The sequence below is a fragment of the Colossoma macropomum genome, unplaced genomic scaffold (genome assembly GCF_904425465.1).
Source record: "Colossoma macropomum unplaced genomic scaffold, Colossoma_macropomum, whole genome shotgun sequence".
Taxonomy (NCBI): domain Eukaryota; kingdom Metazoa; phylum Chordata; class Actinopteri; order Characiformes; family Serrasalmidae; genus Colossoma; species Colossoma macropomum.
In genome coordinates, this window is record NW_023494810.1 from 35,471,355 (window position 1) to 35,493,854 (window position 22,500).

Sequence of the window (22,500 nt, forward strand, 5' to 3'; positions counted from 1 at the left end):
TACCCCACACTTCCAATGAAGGGTACAGCATTACCCCACACTTCTAACGAAGGTTACAGCATTACCCCACACTTCTAACGAAGGGTACAGCATTACCGCACACTTCTAACGATGGGTACAGCATTACCCCACACTTCTAACGATGGGTACAGCATTACCCCACACTTCTAACGAAGGTTACAGCATTACCTCACACTTCCAATGATGGGTACAGCATTACCCCACACTTCTAACGATGGGTACAGCATTACCCCACACTTCTAACGAAGGGTACAGCATTACCGCACACTTCTAATGATGGGTACAGCATTACCCCACACTTCTAACGATGGGTACAGCATTACCCCACACTTTCAATGACGGGTACAGCATTACCCCACACTTCTAATGATAAACAGAACCTTACCCCACAAATCTCCTCTCCAGAGATGGACACGCGTTGGAACTCTCTCTCCACAACGAATTCTCGGTCTTTAGGAGCATAATCCACCGTTACCTCATCTTGCTCTTTCAGATATCTGACCAAGGGGCGTGAGAGAGAGAGAGAGAGAGAGAGAGAGAGAGAGAGAGAGAGAGAGAGAGAGAGATGACTTCAGAAACACCTGTGTCAAAGTACCAATGCAGTTCAGCAGCTCATAAAATCACTCCATGTAGTCGCTGCAGTGTTACAAACAACAGAAAAAACCCTAAAATGTGCTGTGCTGGACCTCTAGCTGTGCAGAGAGAGGTCAAGAGAGAGGAAGAGAGAGAGAGAGAGAGGAAGAGAGAGAGAGAGAGAGAGAGAGAGAGAGAGAGAGCGAGAGAGAGCGTGTGGAACTCACTCCAGATCGGTTGCACTGTCGATTTTCAGGAAGTCCTGTTTGGCTCTCAGCAGAATCTCTGGCTCAAGCCTGGAGTGGGGGGGCAGTGTAAAGCAGCCAAGCAAAATATTAGTAGGGATAGTGGGAGAGGGAACACACACACACAGGGTTGGTTGTGAGAAAGATTTGATCAGGTTGCCATAGTGAGCTCTGGACAAGCTCTGCCATAGTAAGCTTTACAGGCTGGACACTGGAAACATACACAGCTATAAACCTACAGACTGGAACTCCTCAGACCTTCCTGTTCAAGAAATAGTTTGGCAAAAATCAAACTAATTTTTTTCAAGCACCTCAACTAAACAGTGCACACACCTCGTACATAATCGCCTCCTACAAGAGCCAAAGCTGAATAACGAGCGACTGCGGAAGGTTCGGCGTGTTCAGGTTCTTCATTAATCACGCTCAGTGTCCAGCCTTTAAACAGCAGACAGCGGCCCCACCCCCCCACTCTCCACCACCCCTGTAACCAGCAGCACCTACAGACACACTTTCACCGTTTCACCTGATGTCCTGGCTGATCTGTCTCTCCAATCGGTGTCGTTTCTCCTCCAGCTGTTCGATGGGACTGTCCTCTGGAAACTCATATGGAGCGCTGCGCATCTCACTGTCCACCAGACTGCGGGCCAGCAGCTCCTGCACACACGGTTCATGACTTTACAGAACAGCTCTGCTAATACGTACTTAATGTTTAAAAACATTCAACTAGAAAATAAAGTGCTAATTACTTTTACATATCGCACAGAGCTACAGCAGACTGACCAAGACCAAGTGACTAAATCAAGACCTCAGCTTTTTCAGACCCTGAGAAACTGGGGCAAAAATCTGGGGCAAAAATCTGGGGCAAACAGCCTGGGGCAAACAGGATGGAGCAAACAGACTCAGGCAAATAGCCTGGGGCAAACAGGATGGAGCAAACGGCCTGGGGCAAACAGGATGGAGCAAACGGTCTGGGGCAAACAGGATGGAGCAAACGGTCTGGGGCAAATAGGATTGAGCAAACAGACTCAGGCAAATAGCCTGGGGCAAACAGGATGGAGCAAACGGCCTGGGGCAAACAGGATGGAGCAAACGGTCTGGGGCAAACAGGATTGAGCAAACAGACTCAGGCAAACGGCCTGGGGCAAACAGGATGGAGCAAACGGCCTGGGGCAAACAGGATGGAGCAAACGGTCTGGGGCAAATAGGATTGAGCAAACAGACTCAGGCAAATAGCCTGGGGCAAACAGGATGGAGCAAACGGCCTGGGGCAAACAGGATGGAGCAAACGGTCTGGGGCAAACAGGATTGAGCAAACAGACTCAGGCAAACGGCCTGGGGCAAACAGGATGGAGCAAACGGCCTGGGGCAAACAGGATGGAGCAAACGGTCTGGGGCAAATAGGATTGAGCAAACAGACTCAGGCAAATAGCCTGGGGCAAACAGGATGGAGCAAACGGCCTGGGGCAAACAGGATGGAGCAAACGGTCTGGGGCAAACAGGATTGAGCAAACAGACTCAGGCAAACGGCCTGGGGCAAACAGGATGGAGCAAACGGCCTGGGGCAAACAGGATGGAGCAAACGGTCTGGGGCAAATAGGATTGAGCAAACAGACTCAGGCAAATAGCCTGGGGCAAACAGGATGGAGCAAACGGCCTGGGGCAAACAGGATGGAGCAAACGGTCTGGGGCAAACAGGATTGAGCAAACAGACTCAGGCAAACGGCCTGGGGCAAACAGGATGGAGCAAACGGCCTGGGGCAAACAGGATGGAGCAAACGGTCTGGGGCAAATAGGATTGAGCAAACAGACTCAGGCAAATAGCCTGGGACAAACAGGATGAGGTAAACAGGTGGGTCAATAAGACGGGGTAAACAGCCTGGGGTAAACAGGATGGGACAAACACATCAGTCAGCCCTTGTAAACAGAGTAAACAGTAAACAGTGAGTGCTTTTCTTACCTCTGCGATCTCTTTGTACTTTCCGTCCATGGATGTGCGCAGGTCGATGGGGAAGTGTTTGTGGGAGACAGGAGTTCCTGGGAGAGAGCGCTGAGACGAGAGAGCCTTCTGGCCCGGAACTCCACGCAAATCTGCACAAGAGAGAGAGAAGGAGAGAGAGAAAAAGAGAAACAGAGAGAGAGCGACGGAAACAGAGAGAGAGAGAGAGAGAGAGAGAGAGAGAGAGAGAGAGAGAGAGAGAGATGTGAAGCAGGAAAGTGTTGTGCTCTATTTTTGTGCTAAATCAGATGGCAGCGTCATGGAGACCAGAGCCCAGAGAGTTAGACATCAAACACACACCCAGACCTCCATCAACAGACACACACACACACACACACACATACGCCCCAAACCTGCTTCACTATTCATCACTATTGTGGTGAAAACAGAAAGATGCTGCAAGAGACTCCAGAGCTCCTTCAACTCTTCAGCAAACTCAACAACAACACACTAACCAGCTTAAAACACATCTCTGACCCTCAAACTCTACACATCACTGCTAGAAAAGAAAATAAGAAATATTCAAAATAAGAAAAGTTTAGCCATTTTTCAAACAGTGAGTCAGCAGTGAGTCAGTAGTGAGTCTATTGCAGTCTCTAGTGCAGGCTCAGGTTTCTATGTGAGATGTGTCTTTAGGAGCCTGAACTGGGCCAGTATGAGTCTGTAGTGAGTCTGTCTGCAGGAAGACTGCTGACATCCACAGTGAGCCTGTAGCAGTCTGTAGTGGGTTTGTAGCAGTCTGTAGTGAGTATAGAAGTCTGTAGTGTGTCTGTAGCAGTCTGTAGTGAGTATAGGAGTCTGTAGTGTGTCTGTAGCAGTCTGTAGTGTGTCTGTAGCAGTCTGTAGTGAGTATAGGAGTCTGTAGTGTGTCTGTAGCAGTCTGTAGTGAGTATAGGAGTCTGTAGTGTGTCTGTAGCAGTCTAGTGTGTCTGTAGCAGTCTGTAGTGAGTATAGGAGTCTGTAGTGTGTCTGTAGCAGTCTGTAGTGAGTATAGGAGTCTGTAGTGTGTCTGTAGCAGTCTGTAGTGAGTATAGGAGTCTATAGTGTGTCTGTAGCAGTCTAGTGTGTCTGTAGCAGTCTGTAGTGAGTATAGGAGTCTGTAGTGTGTCTGTAGCAGTCTGTAGTGTGTCTGTAGCAGTCTGTAGTGAGTATAGGAGTCTGTAGTGTGTCTGTAGCAGTCTGTAGTGAGTATAGGAGTCTGTAGTGTGTCTGTAGCAGTCTGTAGTGAGTATAAGAGTCTGTAGTGTGTCTGTAGCAGTCTGTAGTGTGTCTGTAGCAGTCTGTAGTGAGTATAGGAGTCTGTAGTGTGTCTGTAGCAGTCTAGTGTGTCTGTAGCAGTCTGTAGTGAGTATAGGAGTCTGTAGTGTGTCTGTAGCAGTCTGTAGTGAGTATAGGAGTCTGTAGTGTGTCTGTAGCAGTCTGTAGTGAGTATAAGAGTCTGTAGTGTGTCTGTAGCAGTCTAGTGTGTCTGTAGCAGTCTGTAGTGAGTATAGGAGTCTGTAGTGTGTCTGTAGCAGTCTGTAGTGAGTATAGGAGTCTGTAGTGTGTCTGTAGCAGTCTAGTGTGTCTGTAGCAGTCTGTAGTGAGTATAGGAGTCTGTAGTGTGTCTGTAGCAGTCTGTAGTGAGTATAGGAGTCTGTAGTGAGTCTGTAGCAGTCTGTAGTGAGTATAGGAGTCTGTAGTGTGTCTGTAGCAGTCTGTAGTGAGTATAGGAGTCTGCAGTGTGTCTGTAGTGCATTTGTAACGATTCTGTAAAACTATTTTTCATGTTAGAAGTGTGTAGTGAGTCTGTGTCAGAGTTTATTATGAGTCTGTAGTGGGTCTGTAGTCAGTCTGCAGGAGTCTAATGGTTCTGTAGCAAATATGGTTAGTCTGTAATGAGTCTGCAGGTGTGTGAGTGAAAGAGTCTGTTGTAAGTCTGCAGTGGATCAACAGAAGCCCGATGGAGTCTGCAGTGAGTAGAGACTCCGTATGAGTCTGCAGTGGGTTTGTAGACATCTGTAGAAGTGTATAGTGGGTCTGTAGGAGTCACTAGGTGTTTGTAGTGAGTCTGCTGCAGTCTGTGGGAGTCTGCAGGATGTCTGTCGTGGGTCTGTAAGAGTCTAGTGGGTCTGAAGTGCAGTGATCTCCAACCCTGGTCCTGGAGATCTGCCTTCCTGCAGAGCCTAGTTCCAACCACAATCTGCCTCACCTGCTTCACCTAATCAGCCTCGTCCCAAGTCCCTGATTGGTTAGATCAGATGTATTAGAGTTAAGTAAGGGGTGGGGCAGCTTACTGGACACAGGTTGGAACTAAACTCTACAGGGAGGTAGATCTCCTGGACCAGGGTTGGAGACCACTGCTGATATGAGTACAGTTAGTCTGTAGTGAGTCTGTAGGAGAGTGTGGGAGTCTGTAACGAGTCTGCAGTTGGTCTGCAGTGGATCAGTAGGAGCCTGTGGGAGTCTGCAGTGAGTCTGTAGGGACTCTGTCTGAATCTGTGAACATCTGTACAAGTGTGTAGTGAGTCTGTATTCTGTTTGCAGCAGTCTGTAGTGAAAGCAATGAGTCTGTGATGAGTTTTTGTGGTCTGCTCATTTGTTCTCATTAGAGGAGACAAATTTAGTTCCACACAGTCCCCCCCGTTGCTGTGGAAACCACACTAACCCACTTACAAGGACTTCACCTTTGCCCTTTCCCTCTACATCATACACACAACAAACAAAAACAGTCCGGAAAGCACCAAAACAAACACCAAACGCAGCCCGAAACTGAGCAGCGTGACCGGCTCTGTTTTGCTTTGCCTGCGGCTGTTCAGTTTGGGTGAATGTTTCTCATGAGGGGACAGAGGGAGCAGAACTGGGTCACCAGCTGCACTTTCTGTAAAAATCAGGACAAATCCAGCCTCCCTGACCTCCTCAGAACTGGAGATTAGCCACAAGGAGCCCAGTCAACATCACGGAGCTGTACGTGTTCGCTGAGCTTACAGTATTTCAGTCAGTGATGTAGGAGCGCAGCTGCAGTGACCACCACATCAGTGCCATGCTAGCATACATGTTTACTTTTTACTTGTTATTTCCGTGAGAGCACAGCTAAGTGAAATATATTTTATCTTTTTAAAATAAGAAGTTTATTAAAACAGAAGCAGGACCCATGCCACGTCTCCCTTTTTAGAGTCTCATTCATCAACTGTGCACAGTTTTGTGTCTAAACCTGACAAATGCACGGTTTTACACAGAACATGATTTACCATTTTTTGTTCTTGTGAATCAGAATGTGTGTATTTAGAACTGTTCCTGACCACGTGTATGCAGAAGCCCCCTAGTGGTAGAAAAGAATAATTTTGGATTAACCAATTAAAATTTATAGTGAGGTATTTCAGTATAAATGATGAAACGACTATTTTATCAGTTCAGTCTAAAAACTACTTAATGTTTTAACAAGCAGTCAAACACTTTGACAGAAACAAAACAAATTAGACTTCATATGAACAAAGACAATAATTTGCGTCAATCCAAATTTCAAAAACACTTCAAATCAAGCGTTTACAGTGAATAGATCAGAAGCGAACGAACAGCACAGCTGACAGCTGATTTAGGCTCATAGAAAAGGTGAAGTAAATCATATAAAAGCAACACCTACAGATTGACCGTGATGATGCAGACTGTGGCTGACCTCGCCAAGCTTCAAACCACAGCACATCTAAACTATGTTAAAATAACTTCCAGAAATTCAATGTAAAGAAGTAAAATATTATTAATAATTACAGAAATAAATCTCAAATGCCAAAAAATGTAATTCTTACTTTCAAAATTCACTGTAATTGGATTCAGTGCTTCAAAGGTTCCTGAGTATTTTTTTTAAAGAAAGTTCTTCACCCTGTGCAGCTATTTGGGGGCGTGTCTTTATGTAAATGAGCCTGGCTGTGTACATGCAGGTTTATTATTGCACATTGAGTTCAGCTTTGTGCACAGATGCCAATTTTCTAGTGCGTACTGGCGGTTCTCACACACAGGTACGGAACATGTTCTACACACGCTCTGATAAACGAGAACCCTGGTGTGTAAATAACGAGGGAAGAGTTTGTGTTCGCTGACCACACTCAAAGATTTGAGGATTTTTTTTTAACCAATTTTTGATTGAATGCCACTCCACCCCAGGTGACAAAGTTCTTTCATTACTGCAGGTGTTCACTGTGACACCTGAGCATTAATCTCCTGCAGCATCACAAACTGCTTAGAGGGAAACCACTCTGAGCAGGTAGTGCACCGAGCTCATCACCCACACAGTGAGCCGGTCTGAATCACCATCATTAATGACTGAAATTACACCACCACTCCAAAAACACAGTTACCACTGGAGTTCAAGTGGGGTTAGACGGGGCTGTAGACTGTAGACGCGGCTGTATAGCATAGACAGAGCGGTAGATTGTAGACGGAGCTGTATAGCATAGACGGGGCTGTAGATTGTAGACGGAGCTGTATAGCATAGACGGGGCTGTAGATTGTAGACGGGGCTGTAGATTGTAGACGCGACTGTATAGCATAGACAGAGCGGTAGATTGTAGATGCGGCTGTAGATTGTAGACGGGGCTGTAGAGCATAGACGGGGCTGTAGATTGTAGACGGAGCTGTAGATTGTAGACAGGGCTGTATAGCATAGACGCGACTGTATAGCATAGACAGAGCGGTAGATTGTAGATGCGGCTGTAGATTGTAGACGGGGCTGTAGAGCATAGACGGGGCTGTAGATTGTAGACGGGGCTGTATAGCATAGACGCGACTGTATAGCATAGACAGAGCGGTAGATTGTAGACGCGGCTGTAGATTGTAGACGCGACTGTATAGCATAGACAGAGCGGTAGATTGTAGACGCGGCTGTAGATTGTAGACGCGACTGTATAGCATAGACAGAGCGGTAGATTGTAGACGCGGCTGTAGATTGTAGACGCGACTGTATAGCATAGACAGAGCGGTAGATTGTAGACGCGGCTGTAGATTGTAGACGCGACTGTATAGCATAGACAGAGCGGTAGATTGTAGACGCGGCTGTAGATTGTAGACGCGACTGTATAGCATAGACAGAGCGGTAGATTGTAGATGCGGCTGTAGATTGTAGACGGGGCTGTAGAGCATAGACAGGGCTGTAGATTGTAGACGGAGCTGTAGATTGTAGACAGGGCTGTATAGCATAGACGCGACTGTATAGCATAGACAGAGCGGTAGATTGTAGATGCGGCTGTAGACTGTAGACGGGGCTGTATAGCATAGACGGAGCTGTAGATTGTAGACGGAGCTGTAGATTGTAGACAGGGTTATAGATGGTAGACGGAGCTGTAGATTGTAGACGGAGCTGTAGATTGTAGACGGAGCTGTAGATTGTAGACAGGGTTATAGATGGTAGACGGAGCTGTAGATTGTAGACGGAGCTGTAGATTGTAGACAGAGCTGTAGATTGTAGATGGGGTTATAGACGGTAGACGGGTCTGTAGATTGTAGACGGGGCTGAAATGATTACTTCACAATTCTACACTATTATCCATTTTAGTTCTGAAAACACTGGAATTACTCCACATTTTTCACTGTGTGAACACAGGGATCAGTGCAAGTGTATACAGACACACAGAAACTACTGTTTATACAGCTGACACACACACACAATCATCAAACACTACTAGCCTATTCACTGAACTAACCAGGGAACAGCTGGTATCTCTCTCTCTCTCCATCTCTCTCTCTCTCTCTCTCTCTGCTTCTCTCTCCATCTCTCTCTCTCTCTCTCTCTGCTTCTCTCTCTATCTCTCTCTCTCTCTGCTTCTCTCTCCATCTCTCTCTCTCTCTCTCTCTCTCTCCATCTCTCTCTCTCTCTCTGCCTCTCTCTCCATCTCTCTCTCTCTCTCTCTCTCTCTCTCTCTCTCTCCTGTTGCATGCTGGGAGTTTGACTGAGAGTGGTGTGGGGTGAGACTCTTGGTGAGAGTGACTGCTACTTTTTCACTTTTTTCTTCTTCTAAATCGCATGATTTGGTGAGTACTTTGTGCTGGTTTGTTGTTGTGGTGTGTGAGTTGTGGCAGGGATGGTGTCTCTTGAAGAGACACCATCTTTGTCCCTCCGCCATGGCTTCAGGTGTGTGCCTGAAGATAGTGTAATGGTGGAAGATGTTCTCCTTGCTGTAGGAGAGCAGGTTGGTACTGAACACATTATGTCTGCATCTCGTATGAATAAAGCAGTGGTGGTCTTTCTTAGAGAAACCCACCTTGTTAGCCGGCTAATTGAAAGTGGCATAGTTATAAATGAAATGTTTGTGCAGGTCACGCCACTGTTGGCTCCCTCCACAAAGATCACTGTTTCAAATGTACCGCCGTTTATACAGAATGAGGTGCTGGAACGTGAGCTTTTACGATTTGGTAAGATTGCTAGCTCATTTAAGATGGTTTCGCTTGGCTGTAAAAATCCTTCACTTAAGCATGTTACGTCTTTTAGGAGGCAGGTTTACATGTTTTTAGACTCTCCTGATCACACACTTGATGTTTCCTTCCGTGTAAAACATGACGGGCGGGCCTACATGGTCTATGCTAGTTCAGGCAGTCTGCGCTGCTTTGAATGTGGTGATATTGGACATAAACGGTTTGCATGTCCGCACAGGAGGCAAGAAGAGGGAAATGTTAATGTTAGGTCTGAGGTAGGTGCTGCTGTGAGCGCAAATGTTGGTCAGGGGGAGGCCGTCGGGCCTTCTCAGGTGGGCCATGCTGAAGCTTTGATAGAGCTGCCTGCAGTGTCTGAGCAAGAGAACCAGAGTGTGGACAATGCAGTGCCCAGTACGAGTGGTGTCATACAGTTGAAAGGCAACATAGAAATGAGTGATCTGAATGAGAGGACAGCTGAGACCAGTGCTGCTGGTTTGAATGATGTTGAATTGAGGCTGGATGAATCCTTTTCTGATGAAGGGAGTGCTTGTTTGCAGGAGAACCCTGGTGAACTTGGGGCTTCCCAAGAGTGGCCCTGTAGTGGTTTAGAAGTCAGTTCTCAGGGAGCTTCACAGGTGGATCAGTCAGTTTATACTTTGGATGAAGTTAACAGTTTTTTAGATGAGACCTACGGAAAACAGGTTAATGTGAAAGATTTTTTTCCTGATATGGAGAAGTTTGTCAGGTCGGTTTCACTGCTCCAGAAGACTGTGGGTCTTGACCTTTTGAATGAGAAAAAGCGCTTTCGGCTAAAGAAACATGTTACACACATACGTAAGTATGGTAAACTGGTGAAGAAAAAGTCTTCCAGTCATCTGTGATAAATTGATCATGCGTCACGTGGTGTCTCTACCTCCTATGTTTCTGTTCTTTCTCTTGGCTCTTCTCTTAGGTCTATTTATGGAAGTTTTAAGAGTAGGTTCTTTTAACATAAATGGGGGTAGAGATAGACTGAAACGTGCTTTAGTATCTGATACTATACAGCAGAAAAGACTGCATGTTACTTTCCTTCAGGAGACACACAGTGATGTGGATAATGAAGTTGAGTGGGCTATGTGGTGGGAGGGACAGCATGTGTTGAGTCATGGCACCAATTTGAGTGCTGGGGTGGCGATTCTTTTCTGTCCTTCATCAGGGGTTAAGATTTTGCACACAGAAGAGGTCGTGAAAGGTCGTCTTGTAGTGGTCAGGGTTGAAATTAAAGGCATTCAGTTCTCCTTTGTGAACGTCTATGCCCCCAATGTGGGGCATGACCGTGTTGCATTTTTTAACACTTTGCACACTACTTTAAGTCGGTGTGCTAATGATGGATTTACTGTCATTGGGGGGGACTGGAACTGTACGGTGGATTTTACCATAGACCGTACTTCTGAAGAACCTCACATACAGTCTTCTGTGTGCTTGTCTAAGCTCCTGAAACAGTTTAGGTTGTTGGACATGTGGAGAGTTAAGAATCCTGTAGCTAGACAGTATACATGGGTCAAGGTCTCTGATAATAGAATTAGTGCTGCTCGGCTAGACCGAATTTATGTGTCTACACATCTTGGCAGTAGAATCACTGAGGCTGTCATTTCTCCTGTGGGGTTTTCTGATCACCACTTGGTTTCTATCACGGTGAGCTTGTCACGCATTTCTAGTGCACCTTCATATTGGCATTTTAATGTGAAGCTGTTGCATGATGCAGTTTTTTGTGCAAGGTTCATGTGCTTTTGGGAACAGTGGAAGACCAAAAAAGTTGATTTTGAAAATTTGAGACAGTGGTGGGAAATGGGCAAGGCACAGATAAGAATGTTTTGTCAACAGTATACAGCCAATTCAAGTACAAGAGCAAGACTGACTGTCCAGGCTCTCGAGAGGGAGATACGCTCTCTGGAGCTTGGACTGACTGCTACTCATGACCCTGTTACGTTGGGAAAGTTGCAGCAGAAGAGGAAGGAGCTCAGTGTCTACTTGAATGAGAGGGTGAAGGGGGCCTTGGTGAGATCCCGTTTTACTACACTCGCAGACATGGACGCTCCAAGTGCCTTCTTCTTCAATCTGGAACGTTCAGTAGCACAGCACAAGCAGATGGTCTGTCTTCGCCTTCCGGATGGACGAGTGTCTACTGATGTCACAGACATGCGTAAACATGCAGTGGATTTTTATTCTGCTCTTTACACTGCAGAACTCTGTGACTCTGACTGTGTTGCGCAGCTTCTTCAAGGACTCCCACAACTGGACTCTGAATCCAGAGATGAGCTAGACTCTCATCTGACTCTGCAAGACCTCACTGCTGCGGTTGGACAGCTCAACACAGGACGGTCTCCAGGCATTGACGGCCTGCCCTCTGACTTTTATAAGCATTTCTGGGACTGTATTGGGGGAGATTTTTATGAAGTAATCTGTGAATGCATCAGGGAAGGGGTTTTACCTGGTTCATGTCAGCGTGCTGTGTTGTCTTTGTTGCCTAAAAAGGGGGACCTCTCTCTTTTAAAGAATTGGAGACCAGTTGCTCTTTTAACCACTGATTATAAAATCCTTTCCAAATGTTTAGCCAATAGGCTCAAAAATTACTTGTCTTTGGTAGTGCATAGGGACCAGTCTTACTGCATTCCTGATAGATCGATAATGGACAACCTGTTCCTTGTGCGAGATGTATTGGATTGCTGTAAGGGTTCTGATAAGAGTGTTGGGCTGGTTTCTCTTGATCAAGAGAAAGCCTTTGACCGTGTTGATCACCAGTACCTTTTTAATGTGCTTAAGGCTTTTGGCATTGGGGATGGTTTTTTAAGTTTGGTGCGTTTACTGTATTCTGGTGCTGCATGTTTGGTTAAGGTGGGGGGTGGGTTGAGCAGACCAATCCCAGTCACAAGAGGAATTAGGCAAGGCTGTCCTTTATCAGGTCAGCTATACAGTCTAGCTATTGAACCGCTGCTCATCTGTCTGAGGAGGAGATTAGCTGGCTTTCAAGCTGCACAGGGATTTAGGGGTCCAGGGGCAGCACTATCTGCCTATGCTGATGATGTAACGGTTTTTATCAAAAACAGTCAAGATGTTCAGGTTTTAGTTGAGTCCCTCAACTTGTATGAAAAGGCATCTTCTGCCAAAGTTAACTGGGAAAAGAGTGAGGCTCTTTGGGTAGGCCAGGAACAGATGGAAAGGCTACCACGTCTGCCTGGGACTTTGAAGTGGGGCAGAGAGGGGTTGAAAATTTTGGGTGTCTTCCTGGGGACAGATGACTTTCAGAAGAAGAACTGGGAGGGTATAGTGGAGAGAGTGTGCACCAAATTGTCTCAATGGAAATGGTTGCTACCCCGGTTGTCCTACAGGGGGAGGGTGTTGGTGGCAAATAACTTGGTCGCCTCCACCCTGTGGCACAGATTCAGTGTTTTACAGCCACCTGCAGGACTGGTACAGGAGGTGCAGAGGATGTTGGTGACTTTTTTCTGGTCAGGACAACACTGGGTTCGATCAGCTGTCCTATACCTGCCAGTACAAGAGGGAGGACAAGGTCTGGTGGATATCAGGTCCAGGATCATGGCCTTTCGTCTGCAAGCTGCCCAACGACTACTGTTCCATGGAGCAATTGCTTGGAAGAATACTGCCACTGTCCTTTTGAGACGAGCTGGGGGAATGGGGTTTGATAAACACCTGTTCCTTATGACAACGCCAGAGGCTGTGTTGGCAGGACTTACACCTTTTTATAGATCGATGCTGGAAGCATGGAAGGTGTTTTCTGCCTCAAGGACTACTGATACGCCTGTTGGTATGTGGTTGTTTGAGGAGCCATTGTTCTTTAACCCCTTTTTACCATCAGCTCTTTCATCTTCAGCAGTATTGCGCTCTCGTTTGGTGGCTGCAGGATACACGAAGCTGGGCCACCTCATGAGAACTGGAACAGCGGCTGTGAGTGAGAGGACGGGGATCAGGTCCGGTCGTCTGCTGAATCAGGTGATGGCAGAGGTGCAGAGGTCACTGCCAGCTGACTACCTGAGCTTCCTGAATGACCCATCTGTCATCGCCCAGTGGAGGGAAGGATGTCAGTATGATTTTCCTGAACTGACTGTTAGCCCTGCTGTGGAGTGGACTGAGGACGAGAGGTGTCTCCTTTCCTTCACCACTCCAGTACTAGGCACCTTCTCTTTGGTTGGAAAGAAGACACTGTACTTGGTATGTGTGAAGGTGTCCCAGGCACGCTTTCTGGATGGAGTTTTATCAACAAGGTGGTCTGAGTTGTTTGGCACTGACTCCTCCCCGAAAGGCTGCTGGCGGGTTCTGTATAAGCGTCCGATTGATAAACGGACAGCTGACCTCCAGTGGAGGATTGTACATGGAGCCATAGCTACAAACAGACATCGGGTGCATCTCGATCCAAATATTGGGGAGGGCTGCCTCTTTTGCCCACAAATTGAGTCTCTCTTTCACTTGTTTGTGCAGTGCGCTCGGTTGGGTGATTTGTTCTCCTTGTTGACCGAATGGTTCTCGTCGTTGGGTGAGGCTTTCTCCTTTCAGCTTTTTATTTTTGGGCCCAAATACACAGTAAGGAGGAAAAATGTCCTAGTTTTACTAAACTTTTTATCTGGTACAGCAAAGCTAGCAATCTGGAAGACAAGAAAGAACCAGATGCTGGGTCAGGGAGCGGTGGACGTGGTGGCTGTGTTCCTGGGGTTGGTGGCTGCACAGCTGAGAATGGAGCATGCTTACTATAATTTGGTGGGGAAGTTGCCAGAGTTTGTGAGCATTTGGGGCATTAATGAAGTCCTATGCACAGTCGATGATGTTGGCAATCTACGGTTGATGTTTTGATTGTGGGTGTTGTTTTAAATTTATGTTGCAGTTAATTTTTATTTTTTTTCATTTTTTTCTAACACTCGTAAAATTTTGAGCAATAACCTTGGTGTCTTCGTAGGTTTTTGAATGTCTCAATAAAAGGGCTTTTAAAATTCAAAAAAAAAAATTCTCTCTCTCTGCTTCTCTCTCCATCTCTCTCTCTCTCTCTCTCTCTGCTTCTCTCTCTATCTCTCTCTCTCTCTGCTTCTCTCTCCATCTCTCTCTCTCTCTCTCTCTCTCTCCATCTCTCTCTCTCTCTCTGCCTCTCTCTCCATCTCTCTCCATCTCTCTCTCTCTCTCTCTCTCCATCTCTCTCTCTCTCTCTCTCTCTCTGCCTCTCTCTCCATCTCTCTCTCTCTCTCTCCATCTCTCTCTCTCTCTCTCTCTCTCTCCATCTCTCTCTCTCTCTGCCTCTCTCTCCATCTCTGTGGAAGTTTGTGGTTCTGCACTGCAGTATCTCCGAGCTCCACATCATACAGTGCTGTGACGCAGTCTTAACTTCTCTCTCATCCCTCTACCCCCCCCCACCCCCCCGGTCCGTTCTGCCTTGTCAGCATTCACCACCCACCCACACTGTCCCGGTTCCGCGTCTGTGTGTGTTTACAGTACCTGTGCTGTTCTCTGCAGGTTCTCTTCTCCTCCTCTCCCTCGCTCCTCAATGAATCAGAGCCATTCTCTGTTTTCTCTCTCTCTCTCTGCCTTTTTCCTCTCTCTCCCCTTTCTCTCCCTCCCTTCTCTCTGTATACTGTTTCTCTTTCTCTCTCTTTATCCCTCTCCCCTCTCTCTCTCTCTCTCTCTCTGTCCCCGAGGCTTGTTTAAATGGGTCTGATGCCGTTTTGGATCATACCACGTGGCATAAAAGAAGGGGGGTACTACCTCTAAGGGAGGGGGAGGGGTTTACTACACATCATTAACTCTCTCTCTCTCTCCGCACACACACACACACACACACAGGGCAAAGCTGTGTGTGCAGTTTGATTCAGAATTCAGTGCAGGGCGGAGCTACATCTTCCTCTGATTGGTTACAGCAGTGCAGGGGGCGGGGCTAAAGCAGGACTAGCAGGACACAGTGTACAGACAGCATAAACAGAGTAAAAATGAGAATGTAGAACTCTGACCTCACTGATGGACAGCACACACACTTCAGACCAACACACACACACACACGCACACACACACACACACACACACACACACACACACACACACACACACACGCACCACCCTCACATAGACTTAACACACACATTTAAACACACTCACCTTCAGAAAGTACAGCAGTAAAGTCCTGAATGAATGAAGTTCTATGTGTTATTTATAACCAGGCAGCGGTGTGTGAGTGTGTGTGTGTGAGTGTGTGTGTGTGAGTGTGTGTGTGAGTGTGTGTGTGTGTGAGTGTGTGTGAGTGTGTGAGTGTGTGTGTGTGTGAGTGTGTGTGTGTGAGTGTGTGTGAGTGTGTGTGTGTGTGTGTGTGTGTGTGTGAGTGTGTGTGTGTGTGTGTGTGTGTGTGTGTGTGTGAGTGTGTGTGTGTGAGTGTGTGTGTGTGTGTGTGTAATAGAGGGTTCTGTGTGCTGTCTAGACTGAGGTCTGCAGGATTGTACACACTGTGGGAGTTTATAAGACTGTAATTATAGACACACAAAAAAACACAGTTCTCCTGCCTCTCTCTGTTGGCTCTCAGAGTCTGATCTCAGTTTGAGACTCAGTCTGAGTCTGATCTCAGTCCCAGTCTGATCATGATCTGATCTCAGTTTCACTCTGATCTTGATCTGATCTCAGTTTCACTCTTTTCTCAGTAGGATCAAGTCTCAGTCCTAGTCTGATGCTGTGTCCAGTCTAATCTCAATTTGATATCGGTTTTAACTTGGTCTGACCTCAGCCCCAGTCTGATTTCAATCAGACAAGTCTGAGTCTGTTCTGATCTCAGTCTGATGTCTCCCATCTGTGTCCTATTTTGATCTCAGTCTGCTTTCAGTCTCAGTATGATCTTAGTTTTCATCTGTCTCATCTCAGTCCCAGTCTGATCTCAGTCAGAATTCAGTCCCTGTCTGATCTCAGTCTGATATCATCTCAGCTCAGTGTTTTCTTTGTGCTACCTCAGTCTGATCTCAGTCTCAGAGCAGTCTTATGCCGGCTTTACACCAAACAACTTTTAAAATGATGTCACTGTCGCAAACAAATAAAGATGAGAGTTCTGCTAGAGTTGGGTCAGCTCCCGTCATCTCCATCGTTTGGCGTGAGGTGGGCAGCACGGCTGTCTGAACTCAGTCTTTCCTCGTCTTGACGTTCTAATCAAATCAAACATGTTTAATCTTAATCATAAGTTTTCATGATTAATATTAAACTATTCGCTCACACAAATAGTGACTCTTGTACATTTGGACTCAGTCTAGCTTCAACTCTCACTCCAATCAGAATGCGGAGGGCTTTGGAAATTAGCAGCACATGGAGTCGACACTAACAAGGGACTCGAACACTTATCAAAAATATTCCAACAAGTTACTTTATGAGCTACCTGCACACATTACCTGAGCTCCTCTTAAAGGAACAGCGCACCTTTACTGGCCCTTACATCCTGCAGGATCTCCAGTGTTTGGAAAAACATCAGTCTGTGACTAAAAGCTCTGTTATGACACACCGTCTTCAGATGTGAGAGGATGTCAAACTTCAGCCTTTCTGAAGTTTGTTCAGAGTCTTTTCAGAGTCTTCTAGTGTACAGTCGGCAGATCAGGTATAATCTGAGGTCTTTGTTCCTTCTCAGCAGCTCGAAATCACCAGAAAATCTCATGACCTAGATAAGTTCTCCTCACACGCACAGTGCAGTCTGTGAAGAACTTCATTCATTCATCCTGCTTTTCCAAAATCTGGGCAGCAGGACGGCAGATCTTTCCCAGAGACACTCACACAATTCGTCATGCTGTGCTGAGTTTGGGAAACCAGGTCCACGAGGAGAGAGAGAGAGAGAGAGAGAGAGAGAGAGAGAGAGAGGATTGTGTTCTGCTTCAAATCAGTGAAACACAGTAACCCAGTTCAGCCTCTATGGGCCTCACTCAGCTGCTCTACGGCCTCCAGCGCCAACTCCACACCAGCCTGATCAGGGCCTGAAATTCATTTTTTAAAATGGAGGGAAATCCCCCCCTTAAACGTTTCACATAGGGAGGATTCATACCCTTTGTGTGTGGGGTACTACTTGTGAGCTTAACTACAGGTGTGAATGAAGGACACTCTTCCATGAATTTAACCAGATGACCAAATTTGATGAGCAGCTCAAATCACCATCGTTAAGTTCGAGCCATGGAAATATTCTGAGCCAGTTAGTCTGAAACTTGTCTTTGAGCTGCTGCTTCACCTGGCTAACCTTACCGTTACCTGACTGAGGATCCTGAGGATTAAATCGGTTAACGCTGACATCGCTAGCACTGCTGTTTGCGCTAGACTTTCGGGTTCCGGTGTTTTTTCTGAGCAGTTTCCACTTCAGATGATGTAGATTTACGTTTTAGCCAGCGGTCCATGTTTGCAGGCCTTCAAGTCCACATCATAGAAACCTGACTGTAAATGTTAGCGAGAGGTGCTGCAGCAGCAGAGGGCGCTCACAGGCTCGTAGATAGAGGGAGGGAGAAAGAGCGCCGAGTGTGCTGTCCAGAGCGGAAGTCGGTCTGTTCGGCCAGTCGTCCCGCGTTCCACACTGGTGCAAATGTTGGCTGAACATTGTTAAACATCGCTGTAAATGTCTGCAGGAATTTCCCGCATTGTACGTGTTACACTTCCTGGATCTGTAGAGTCGCCCTTTCCATTCCATCTCACCCCGAGATCATACGACACTCACACAATATGTCACTGTTTTGTCGGTTCCAACTATTCATATCTTGAACTATTCCAACGGTTCTTCGGATTTATGGAGAACGTGTTGTAAATGGTTCTATATAGCAGCATAAAGAATATATATATATTATATATATATATATATATGTTAGGGGTGGGAATCTCTGGGCACCTCACGATTCGATTACGATTCAGAGGCTGTGATGCGATTATAAAACGATTATCGATGCTCTCTCATATACACCATTTCTGTTTTCTCACTGTGTGAGGACTCGGTAGTTTTAAAGCTAAGTATCTGTAATGATCCATAATGAATTTACTTCCAATATCTTTTATTAAAAATCAAATGGAAGTGATGTGGTCAGTGAACTGGAAGGCTCTCATTCACTGCTCTTGTTTGGAGAAGCTGCTGCCACTCATCTGCAATAAAACGCGCTGTTATGGTGAAATAAGGTCCAGTGGCGGTGGGTGTCCAGACAGCGCGTTACAGCCGTCCTACCCGTTTTTAGTGACTTTATAACTTTGGTTTTGGTCTCGTTGTAGAGACGGGAGGTGGGGGGGGTCGCTGTGCCAGTAAAGTATCTTCGAGACGGGTCGTGTGCAACATTGTGCGAAAGCACTGATTCGCAACGACTGAGAACTGCCGTGCAGACTGCAGGTCACCTAGCAGCGATGCGTTATTCGCATTTATAAGCAGCGCAGTTGGTTTCCTGGTCCGCAAATCTGCAATGAGAGACTGTGAAACACTAAACAGTTACGAAGATAAACTCGCTTCTCTTCCGAATTTTCTCGTTCCACCTTAAATGGTGTCACATTTACATTCGGCGCCTCAGTCAGAATTTAAGGTGGAACGGGAAAATTCAAACAAGAAGCTGGAGAATAAGAAGCGACTTCAGCCTCGTAAAACAGCCGAACGTTGAGAGACATTTTACAATAAACTGCTCTAGTTTTGAGGAAAGGTCTTCTGGCCGAGTTGGAGGAAAGCGGCTGTAGCTGAAGCTTAAAGCAGAGTAGAGTAAATCTGCGCTCTCGTTTATATTGTTTAGTCTATATTAGGACATTAACACACACTGAGACACACTGAGACAGACTGGACATTAAACGTTGTGGCTCCCAGGCTGGTTTGCTTTTTGTTGAAAGGACAAAATGTCTCTTCTTATCATTTGTCCTGTGACTCCTGACCTGACCTGGCTTTAATGCAGAGGAGCCGGTCGGGTTTCTCGCTCACCCAGTAGTGTTTTTGTTATGTGCCGCCACAGACTGTCATCATCAAGGCTATTGAGGTTCTAGCTAGCTTTCAGGCTCTATAAGGAACTCTCCAGCATCTACATTTCAACATTTAGTTTTTGTGGCTTTCGGTTCATCTCTAACACTGCACTGCTCTCCTGAGCAGCCCTGAAGTGAAGCGAGTACCGAGCGCTGAGAGACGCTCTGTTAAATTAAACACAGATCAGAAATAAATAGTCCGTCGTGTAGGATCCAGTTCACTCTTACTTTAATTCACACATTACAGTAAAGTCAAAATAATTACCCCGTTTTTTTAAACAAATATCTCAAAATAGTGACATTTTCAGTACAAGCAGCTGAGAGACTGCGGCCCCGTAAACTGGACCTGATGCTGGTGGAGGCTGAATGAAGTCTAAACTCTGTAGCTCATACTGTAGCAGCATTACTGAGGTGTCTGTGTTCACCCATTACAGCTGCTGCCCTCTACAGGCAGGAAAGAGCTACTTCACCCTCATTTACTCAACACACACACACATATTTTACACAAACACACATATTACACACACATATCAAACACACACACACACACATTTACCATCAAACAGCTGATTAAACTATTAAACATACAGCTCAGTAACAACAGAGAGAGAAAGAGAAAGAGAGAGAGAGGGAGAAAGAAGAGAGAGACAGAGAGAGAGAGAGGGGGGAGAGAAAGAAGAGAGAGAGAGAGAGAGGGAGAAAGAAGAAAGAGAGAGAGAGTGAGAGAGAGAGATAGAGAGAGGGAGAAAGAAGAGAGACAGAGAGAGAGAAAGGGGGGAGAAAGAAGAAAGAGAGAGGGAGAGAGAGGGAGTGAGAGAGAGATAAGGGGAGAGAGGGGGGGAGAGAGACAGGGAGAGAGAAAGAAGAGAGAGATGGAGTGAGGGGGGTGTGAGAGAGAGAGGGAGTGAGAGAGAGAGAGAGAGAGAGACAGGGAGAGAGAAAGAAGAGAGAGATGGAGTGAGGGGGGTGTGAGAGAGAGACAGGGAGAGAGAAAGAAGAGAGATGGAGTGAGGGGGTGTGAGAGAGAGAGATGGAGTGAGGGGGAGTGAGAGAGAGAGATGGAGTGAGGGGGAGTGAGAGAGAGAGAGTTTTTGCCTGTTTTATAGATTTTAAAAAAGCATTTGATTCTATTTGACAAGAAGGTTTACATTACAAAATTCTCCAAATCGGTGTCGGGGTGAAGTCGATGACATCATTAAATCAATGTATGTCAATAATAAATGTGGAATAAAAATTGGCAGTAAAATGACAGATCTCTCCACTCGAGGCTGTGGTGTGAGGCAGGGCTGCTGCTTGTCCCCTACTCTATTTAACATGTACATTAATGATGAATGATGCGATCTGCAACACCTGGCCTGACACTAAACCACACGGACGGTAAAAATTCTCCACATCTACGCAGCGTGAACCGAAAAGGGGCACAGCACACCTCGTATAGCTGGCAGAGCATACTTCAGAACTGGGCCCCTGCACCAGTCAACACAACCTAAAATGAATCTTCAAAAAAAAAACACCGGAAAGACGGATCTCAGAAAGCAGTTCAGTCTAGGAGGCACGCCCCCCCTGGATCAAACGCATTTCCTATGATTACCTGGGACTAAAGATCCATGCCTCCGGAGGCTTCGGTCTGGCAGTGAACGCACTGAAAGAAAAGGCCTGCAGAGCCTCGACTCAATGAGGAAACAACTCCACAAGCATTAACATCCCAATCAAATCTGACGACAAAGATCTTCGACAGGTAGTCCTGCCACATCGCAGTTCATCTGGGGTCCACTCAGCGTCGTGACTACACTAGATGGGACAGTAGTGGGCATGCCGCATCTGAGAGTTCCTCTGGCTGTGCATGGGCGACAGAATTAGTCGGAGGACGGGTACGCTGGCAGAACGCTACGTCAAAGAAAAACACAGCGAATGCTGCTGTCGTGGGCGGAATTAGGCTGAGCGAGTGATTCGTGCTGTCGTGGCGCGGCGCGACTCACTACGGTGGCAGTATCGACGTGACAAGGAGTGACAGAACACTGAGATTTTTGATGCACTATTACGAAACAACACTGTAGCAGATTGTACGCCCTCTCTGGTCGGAAGCGCCGATCAGCGTTGAGGAGGAGACGGTCGTTAGCACACCTGAAGATTGTCTACAGACTGTGTTGACCAGCTCGGTCACAGGTGACTGGACCGCCAGGCCTCAGCGACCCAACAAAGACCCAAACTCTCTGACCAGCACATGCTTCCAACACACCAATCAGAGAGTGAACCAAATTATGAAACAAAATGTTAAAATACCTACTGAACACTGGAACACCAAATTCACTCACAAAAAAGACTGACTGCTTTCTGCCCATAACAGGAAACAGACTGGCTGAATATCTGTTACTGTCCAAGTATGAAGCAGAGACGGATCCTCACCAATACAGACTCAGTGACCACAGCCTGGCCATCGAGACAGGCAGGTTTAAGAAGTCCTGGCTAGCGAGAGAGGAGAGAGTGTGTGGTCACTGCAGGACAGGTGAGGTAGAGACAGAGGTGCACTTCCTACTGAACTGCCCAAAATATGATTCTATTAGAAATAAATATTTTAATCAATTAAAAAAAAACAAATAAATAACTTCAAGACGTTGGGAGATAAACATAAATGAGTGATTATATTAGGGGAGGGTCCAGCAGCGTCCACTGCAGCCAGATACGTGTACGAATGCCATTCACTCCGGGAAAGACTGCAGGTCACCTAGCAACGAGGTTTCGCCTGGCTAGTATCGAACGAAAAAGGAAAAGAGAAATGAATGGACGTATCCGCATTTATTTGCAGCGCAGTTGGTTTCCTGGTACGTTAAATCTCCAACGAGAGCTGTCAAACTCTAAACAGTTGCGAAGATGAAGTCGCTTCTCTTTCGAATTTTCCCGTTCCACCTTAAATGGTGCCGCTTTTACATTCAGTGCCTCAGTCAGAATTTAAGGTGGAACAGCAAGTTCAGCAAGAAGCGACTTCAGCCTCGTAAAACAGCCGAAAGCTGAGAGACATTTTACAATAAACTGCTCTAGTTTTGAGGAAAGGTCTTCTGGCGGAGTTGGAGGAAAGCGGCTGTAGGCGAAGCTTAAAGCAGAGCGGAGTAAATCTGCGCTCTCGTTTATATTGTTTAGTCTATATTAGGACATCAGATCATACTGAGACACACTGGACATTAAATGCTGTGGCTCCCAAGCTGGTTTGATTTTTGTTGAAAGGACAAAACGGCTCTTCTGATCATTTGTGTTGTGACTCCTGATCTAACCTGGCTTTAATGCAGAGGGAGCCGGTCGGATTTCTCGCTCATCCAGCTGTGTTTT

At 46.4% G+C, this 22,500-nt stretch overlaps 1 protein-coding gene across 4 annotated transcripts in view; it reads right to left on the bottom strand.

The window, feature by feature from the left end:
* Positions 1 to 22,500, bottom strand: part of LOC118799425 (AMP deaminase 2) — a 49,463-nt gene that overhangs the window by 21,674 nt on the left and 5,289 nt on the right. For 2 of the 4 annotated variants that reach the window (XM_036559275.1, XM_036559273.1), the window contains exons 2-5: positions 2,797 to 2,927; positions 1,363 to 1,493; positions 822 to 890; positions 407 to 518 (exon numbers count right to left, since the gene is read on the bottom strand). In XM_036559275.1, the coding sequence (XP_036415168.1) occupies positions 407 to 518; positions 822 to 890; positions 1,363 to 1,493; positions 2,797 to 2,927 (443 nt within the window). Of the gene's footprint in view, positions 1 to 406; positions 519 to 821; positions 891 to 1,362; positions 1,494 to 2,796; positions 2,928 to 14,697; positions 15,178 to 22,500 lie in introns of those variants that run through there. The other 2 variants (XM_036559277.1, XM_036559274.1) reach the window with 2 other exon arrangements.